At 36.0% G+C, this 8,693-nt stretch overlaps 1 protein-coding gene across 2 annotated transcripts; it reads left to right on the top strand.

Moving 5' to 3' along the window:
- Positions 1-69: 69 nt before the first annotated feature.
- On the top strand, positions 70-6,907 carry LOC110371471 (transcription factor MafK). Of its 2 annotated transcripts, none has more exons than XM_021327755.3 (4): positions 70-356; positions 4,379-4,497; positions 4,933-5,035; positions 5,663-6,907. In XM_021327755.3, exons 1-4 carry the CDS (start codon positions 309-311, stop codon positions 5,807-5,809), a joined length of 417 nt encoding a protein of 138 aa, XP_021183430.1. In that variant the 5' UTR covers positions 70-308; the 3' UTR covers positions 5,810-6,907. The 2 variants fall into 2 exon arrangements, with proteins under 2 accessions (XP_021183430.1, XP_021183431.1); XM_021327756.3 differs by lacking the exon at positions 70-356 and adding an exon at positions 3,682-3,837.
- Positions 6,908-8,693: the final 1,786 nt, after the last annotated feature.

The following is an 8,693-nucleotide window of genomic DNA, read 5'->3' as shown; positions in this document are numbered from 1 at the left end:
TTGTTCCATGTCGCTCAACTCAAGCACGCTTGCTTCTCCTCAATCAAACACTATGGTCTGAAAATCAACTAAAGTGGCACGTCACATCACTATTGATATATTTTCTGCGAAGTTGGGGAATCGTGCATTTTGCCATTGTTTATTATTTATTCTGAATATTCCAGAAAGATTTCTAATCCCTTTGACTGTGTAATATCATAAATTTTACAACAGTTATTCCTGTAAATCGGAGTGAAAGTGCAATCAAAGCGGAAACTAGGCTATAACGGGGTACCCCGTTATTCTACCATTTACATCCAAAACTTATTATGCCTCATGATTTAAAGGAGTTGGGTGGAAGGAAACCAGTAGTAATGGTGAGTAAATACTCGTATTTGTCTGTCAATGCAAGGTTTTACGTGTTTTCAATGTTATAACCTATGTTTCTTGTGTTACTTTGATGTTATCTTTGGTTGTTCTCTGCCCTTGGCCGTGGCAAGCCAAGACCTTCAAGCCAAGCCCTTTTGCAAGGAGTACAACTTCGTTGAAAAACATTATGTTGTAAATTATTCTGATTTTCTGCTTTATTTCTTGTTTATTAGGTAAATAAGTACTGTTTATGTATTACATATACATAATAGCAATATGAGAGTGAAGTAGCAGTATATTATGACCTGCACAGCTGGCTGATCGCTGTAGAAAGCAATTGCTGCTGCTGATAATTGGTCAGAAGGCCATCTCGTGTACTATTGAATACCAGTTTTCCTTTATACCCTCTGCAAGATATGGTTTATGGCGGCAATACCTGTTCGGTCGTCCAATCGTGTTTGCAAACCACCTCCGAAACCATTGAAATATAATTGCATACAATAATACTATCTATTGGTTTAGTTTTTCCAAATCATTGATCTGCCAGCAAGTCGTTTACTATGTTTTTATCTTACCCTAAACATATTCTACACTCTAAGATGTGTCTTCTCCAAGATTTTTTTTGGCTTACTTGCTGAGAATAACTATTAGACAGATTTCTCTTGTTGCATTTTAGAATTTGCATAGATCCCATTTGGACCCATAGGTAATTAATTCATGCTGAGTTAAATGACAGCAGTTATCAAACAAGAATTATGATTTCGGTCATCTAGTATGATAACAAATAGATAAACTGTAAGATTATATTGTTTTATATTATGAATAAATGAAATAAGCAATAATTATTTGTGAGTCAAAGGTGCCTGACAGCTATGCGGATGAGTTTATTGTTGCATAGTTTTTATTTTCCTTTTTTAAGGTTCCGTACCCAAAGGGAAAACGGGACTCTATTGTTTTCGCTCCTCTGTCCGTCCGTCCGTCCGTCTGTCACCAGGCTGTATCTCATGAGTCGTGATAGTTAGAGAGTTGAAATTGTCACAGATGATGTATTTCTATTGCCTCTATAACAACAAATACTGAAAACTATAATAAAATATATATTTTGGGGCGCTCCTATACAACAATTGTGTTTTTTTGCTCATTTTAAATTATGGTACGGAACCCTTCGTGCGCGAGTCCGACTCGCACTTGGCCGGTTTTATATTTTTGCTGCTATCTTCGTTTTATTATGGATTTAAACAACTCTATTTTTGAATGAGTAGACCAAGTTCATTGGCTTTGTGATTGTTTACTAATATTAACCCAAATTTATTTTTTTAATATTTTAGCAATTTGACAATAATATAATACTAACTAGGATTTTCACATTCAAGATGTTGCTATATTCAAAATGTTACTATCAGAAACACATATAATTTTTACCATTAGCATAAATTCAGGGATAACACCCATTGACGGCATTGGACGGGAAATTATTTAAGCAAATTATTAAAAACTAGCTTCTGCCAGCGGTTTCTCCGTCCTTGGGAACTACTTTACGTACCGGGATAAAAAGTAGCCTATAGCCTTCCTCGATAAATGGGCTATCTAACACTGAAAGAAATGTTCAAATCGGACCAGTAGTTCCTGAGATTAGCGCGTTCAAACAAACAAACTCTTTAGCTTTATAATATTAGTATAGACTTGATGTTAAATGATGTGAATTATTGTGTTCTTGGCATGAAAATGTCGCCTTGGGTCTGAATTATAAGAATCTATCTCCTATCTCCCGAGCCTTTTCCCAACTATGTTGGGGTCCGCTTCTACTAGAATCAAACTTAGTTATAATTTTGACGTTCATAAGTGCTTGTAAAGGCCTAAATGAAATAAATGATTTGACTTTGACTTTGACTTTGACTTCCAGTCTAACTGGATGCGGCTTAGTACCAGTGTTTTACAAGGAGCGACTGCCTATCTGACCTCCTCAACATAGTTATCTGGGCAAACTGTTTTTTCATTAAATTATGTGAATTGTTTCAAGTTACAAGATACATAAGGCTCAAGAAATATAGTTGAATTGTTTGAAGTAGGTATAGAATTTCAACTCTTTCCCTAGTTACAATTTTAGTCTTCAATCAAAAATGTTGTGACGTGCAGCGAGCGCTGGGCCTTAAATGTTCAGAAGAAACCTGATTATATAATTATAAACTCAGTAAGGCATTGACTTATTGGTTAAATAAACAAAAACAAACCAGTTTTCTACCTACTACTAGTGAAGGAAGTTTTTTTGTTACTGACATGATTTGGTGGTATAAAAAAAAATTGTGTTACTTATGTGTTAATTTTTTGTGAAAAAAATATGCCCTTCATAAGATGCCAAACAAAACGTGCAAGGATGTAGCATATTTATATATGTACATGTAGGATGGTTCACATAGAAGGATTGCATGAGTGAATGAGAGAGAGAGAAGGCATGTGTGTGAGAGAGAGGGGGGATTGGAATAAGATGGCGTAACGGTCGGAATAATGGTGTGTTGTGTGCTTGTGAAAAATTAAGAGAAATAAAGGATTTAAATCGACGACTGCATTTTCTTCGCTGCTCCAACCCTACATACATGTACATTTATACATATAGGACAGGATTTGAGTCTGTCGTTGTATTTAGATCTTGATTGAAGCTAGTTTCTTCTGAAATTCCTTTCGGAAATCGATACATAGGATAACAACCTAAGATATTTAAATGTTTATCGTTAAACAATACGGAAAAAAACATGATAATAATGGCGTCTGTTTGTTCCGGTTGTTCTCATTTAAGGAGATCAGCCAGCTGCGCAGAACATATATTGCATTTGCTTCGACACAAATGCACTCACTATTCCTTCACTCTCATAGCGCGATGGGACGGTAATCCGACACGACCGGAGAGAGATCAGGCACAGGACCGACATTTACGTGCTCTCCGATGCACGGGTGTATGAATCACCAACTTCCAGTCTCTGGGCTGCTTTGTGAAAATTTCTTGAACCCAAAAAGCTATTTTGACCATCATCATCCTCCGAGCCTTTTCCCAATCATGTTGGGGTCGTCTTCCAGTCTAACGGGATTCAGCTGAGTACCAGTGCTTTACAAGAAGCGACTGCCTATCTGACCTCCTCAACCCAGTTACCCGGGCAACCCGATACCCCTTGGTTAGGTTAGACCCTACCCGGGAATAGACCCCACAGCCGACACGCTTAACTACTAGATTAACAAAGCAGTTGAAAATATACTTGTTATTGTTAATACCTATAAATAAATAGTTGGTCATAGATATTACAACAATATCATAATCATAAGTCATGATGACTTGCAGAAACCAGTCATCGTTCGTGGCAAGAACAAATTTTTGGCTCAAAACCTATGTGATAGTGATCCTATACGCTGTGCTTGCAATTTGTAGCTTTATTTTAATCAGTTTATTTATTTTTCGCGTGTTTTTTAAAAAGTATGGACATAAATTGGGATGATGAGGTGAGCAATCATTAATTAATGTGTTATTAAATTATAATTCTTTGAAGAATGGAAACTATAGTGCTCTTTACGTAATAGGTACATATGTTCTTTTATGATTTTTCAATTAACTAACGGTTAGTGCTATTTCAAATTAGATAGTAGATAAGTATTTGTCTAAATTAAACATAGGTTCATTTTAAATTGCGACGTAACCAAACACTGTGTTTCGGATGGCACGTTAAACTGTAGATCCCGGCTGTTATTGAACATCCTTGGTAGTCGTTACGGGAAGTCAGAAGCCAGTAGATCTGACACCACTCTAAGGCTGCCTGTGTAGCTCCGCTCCGGTGGACAGGCAGCCTAACCAAGGGGTATTGGGTTGCCCGGGTACCTGGGTTGAGGAGGTAAGATAGGCAGTCGCTCCTTGTAAAACACTGGTTCTCAGCTACATCCGGTTAGACTGGAAGCCAACCCCAACATAGTTGGGAAAAGGCTCGGGAGGTGATGACCCAATCCATATTTCTAGCACCCTCACAATAAATCACGTGGTTTCTTCCAGGCTCCCTTGTCGCCGACTCCTTGCGCGGAGATCAGTGATGATGAGCTGGTCTCCATCTCTGTGCGAGACCTGAACAGGCAGCTGAAGATGAGGGGACTTACTCGAGATCAGATTGTCAGGTAAACATGATGGCTTTATTCTTAACTAGCCGTTTTCCCGCGGTTTCACGCGCGTCCCATGGGAACTATTGCCGGTAACGAGATAAAATATAGCCTATGTTACTTGCAGAAAACGTAGCTTTCTAATGGTGAAATATTTTTTTAAATCGGTCCCTCAGTTTTTGAGATCCATTTCAAACAAACAAAGTACTCTTTATATTTATATTATTAATATAGATAGCTTCCGCTAGCGTTTTTATTCGCGTCCTATGGACACTGCGCTCAAAAGAAGCCTATAGCTTTCCTCGATAAATGGGCTATCTATCATTGAAATAATTTTCCAAATCGGTGCTGAAGTTCCTGAAATTAGTGTATTCGAGCAAACGAAGTCTACTGCTTTATAATATTAGTGCATAAAAACTGACTGTCTCACTTAAATTAACACTGTAATTTCAGGATGAAACAACGTCGTAGAACGCTGAAAAACCGTGGTTACGCGGCCTCGTGTAGAATCAAACGCATTGAGCAGAAAGATGAGTTGGAGACTGAGAAAAGTCAGGTAAATATATTATGAACTTGCTTCTGCCCGCGGCTTCGCTCTCGTGGTGTGTTGATGAAAAGCAGCCTATGTGTGAATCCAGGGTTTACCTATCTACATACCAAATTTAAAGAATAACATCAAACGTACATCCATACATTCTCACAAACTTTCACATTTATAATTATTAGCAGGATTAAAGTATGACCAACTTGATGATTTCCGCGGTTTCATCTGGGTCCCGTCGAAACTGTTGCCCAGACAATTGTATTACTTGGGGATAGTGTTTCTTCCCAACAGCGTAAATATTTCGAATCGGTTCTGCAATTACGGATCTTTAAGAGTAAACTCGAGTAGAACGTACTTTAAGCCAAAACTTAGGCTCAGTTATTGAAATAAGGGTTATATTAACTTATATACAATAATCTCTAAAAGACAGCTCTCAATTATGAGTGGTATTTTGTCTTTATAATGCTGATTGGCATAATAACATGTATTTTATTTTAACCCTTTTGAACTGTATCCTTTCAAGAAAATATAGTTCGTCCTAAAAAATTACCTTTGACATAAACTTATAACAGCGCCATCTATTATCACATCACAAAATCAATTCAACGCCATCTCTGATTTCAAACTGACAACTTTCAGGAATGGCACGATATGGAACTCATGCAGGACGAAAACAACAGAATTCGGGAAGAAGTAGAAGCATTAAGAGGAAAGTATGATGCTCTGAAACGATTCGCCATCATGAAGAATATACCCTTACCACCAGAATTGGAAATACAGCCTTGAAGTGTTAAAGTGTAGTTTAAGTTAAGTAAGTTTTGTGGCGGATACACTGCGGATTCCTATAACCTATCTACGCTGTTATGCTGTTTTGCGATAAGAGATTGGAATTTGACATGTAATTCGTATGAGGCTCATGCCAGTTTTCAATTTCTTATCGCAAATCAACGGATAGGTTATATAAATTCGCCGATAATTAGTGTAGATCATTAGGGATAACTTTAATGACAGAATTTTGTTCTTAAAAAAAAATATTTATAAACATCCCAAATGAAAACCTCTTTTTGGGTAAAATATAAATCATGAATGAAAAATATAAAAATTATTTGGCTATTGAACAATCTGCCTATGTGTAAGTTAAAATAATGGGTATAGGAGATGTGATATGTAAAATAGGATATGTCCTATTTTATAGGTGTGTTTACAAATGTACATGCCTTATGCAAAATGTATGTTTACCCAAGAGTTTTATTTTGTAAGTCATAAGCATATTTTTGATGTTTACGATAGCTGAAGTAAAGATACACAGATTCCTCTCCCAATATTGCCATTTTTGCCGTAATTTAGAGGGATTTTTTATCAAAATGTAGTGGGGAATTCAAATTTAGGATGGTTTTTTGATGTTTTGCTTAAGTTAGCATTCGATTTGAGGCGTAATTTTATCGATCGCCCTGAAGTAAATAAAGTTCTTACAAATAATAAAGTTTTAATATAAAATACAACAAAATGCTTTGAATTTCACGAAAATGCATGAAAATGCTTTAGAAGGTTGTATATGGTTTGTGAAATAAAAATGCAATTGTATCAATACCTGAATACTTCGCTTTTGTAGTACCTACTTTTATATTTTTTAGGCTATATATTATAGTTAATTTAGGTAATTCATTTATTAATTTACGTTGTATAAAAATAAGTTACCTGATATTAATAAGAACGGTTGACGGCCATTAACTAAAGTTTCATAATTTTTGAAATAGTATAGAATCAAAAAATATATTTTCAAGCGATGGCGTCAACTTTGTCTATGAATTATTTAATTTTAGTATTAAGTATAAAATTGTAGAAACATTTATTTATATACCTGAATAAATAGTACGTAAGATATACTTGTTGCTTTTAATTTTTTCCCATTGTTGTCTAGAAATGAGCCGTATCTTTGTTAATGATTTTATCTAAAAAATCTTTTAGCGCGAAAGCGCTGTTAGTGTATCAAAATAAGTCGGTGTGTAAGGACATGCCACATAATAGGCTTAAAATTTCAATGCCTGATTTATTTTACAAAGGCTGAAAAAACTCCAATTCAATACAACCTATAAGTATTAGCATGCATCTAAAATTACGCTGCCCCTAACAAATTGAATTAAAAAATCCCAATAGAAATTAATGAATTGAATTTTCTATTTAATCTGTAGGTACTAACTGGCCCTTTTGGACATAATAGGGACCTCTAATTTGACGGAGGACCCGCTATATTTAATTCCAATAAATATTTTATTGGGGCACTCAGGTACTGAGGGCACGGAACCCTAACAAATTGTCATTGAGAAGATGTAATAGAAATCTAAGTTTGAACAAAAAAAAAAAAGAAAAACTGAGTTTCAACAAAACATTCATTAAATGTAAATATTAATTAAAAACCAGTGACTAAAAACAAGGTTGGATTATAGTTAAATTGCTCTATGGAATTTGAATTGACAGATTGGCCCATCATCTATGGACATCATCTATAGAAATGCGCGCGAAAAGCAAGTTATAGGTGACTTACTTAGGGCAAGCTTCCACCAGCGGTTTCACCCGCCTCTCGCGGAAACTTCTCTGCGTACCCAGTAACCTAAAACCTTCCTCAATAAATATAATCTGAAATCGCCTTCCTCTCTTCTAATTATTTTGCTGCGCCCATCAGGGCCCATAATTGTGACTATCATTTTATATTTTACACCTAATGCACATTGTGAAACGCAATAAACGATATAGTATGATATGATATGAAAATAGCTCTAGCAGTTCCTGAGATTAACGCGTTCAAACAAACGACAACTTTAGAACACTAATATGATGCTTTTTGAGTGAACCTTCTTACTCTTAGCTTTAATGCTGCAACCTCAGCCACTCAGAGTCAATAATTACATTTACGATAGAGTTTTTGGAGAAAAAAACGTTTGAAATGTACCAAAAGCAGGTAGGTACGTATTTTTTCAGGTAGGTTATTAGAAATAAATCTTATACTTTAAGGTTTGCAGTGTTATCTTATTTATTTCTTACTAGGTTACCTACCACCTGCGTCGAGTTCGGTTATATCGCGTTTCCAAGAGAACTCTTCAAAAGTCCGGGATAAAAACTATCCTATGTTCTGTATCAAAGTCAACTCTATCTCTGTACCAAGTTTTATTATAATCAGTTCAGTGGTTTAGACGTGAAAGCGTTACAGACAGACAGAGTTTCTTTCGCATTTATAATATTAGTGGGGATAGGTAGGATAAAGAAAGAGATAGGTAAATTATGGTATCAGGCGTTATTTTGCGGAAATCCAAGACATAAAATGTTAGGGAAAATACTCGTTAATCGCTCGGGCGACTCCTGAAGATGCCTCGTGGAGGGGCGAAACACGTGTCGAGAGTAATAGTCGAGTTATTGTTTCGCGGAATTAATGCTACATATTTTTCTTTAAGAGACAGGCTTTTCGTCTTTATTTTGAAGACACGCTCTTGAAAACTATGTGTTTTACAAGGCCAATAAACATTGACAAGAAACACTGCTTCAAACTTCGGTCTTTTTAAACGTTCTCGTTCATACTCAAGGCTGGGTGGCATATTTTGATTTCAAAATCCAGGTTTCCTCAAGACGTTAACTTTCACCTTTTGCTCAGTGATGTCCAACGCCGGGTTGCACC

The sequence above is a fragment of the Helicoverpa armigera genome, chromosome 28 (assembly GCF_030705265.1).
Source record: "Helicoverpa armigera isolate CAAS_96S chromosome 28, ASM3070526v1, whole genome shotgun sequence".
NCBI lineage: Eukaryota > Metazoa > Arthropoda > Insecta > Lepidoptera > Noctuidae > Helicoverpa > Helicoverpa armigera.
Note: the sequence above shows the minus strand (reverse complement) of the source record. Positions and strands in the feature narration are given on the sequence as shown.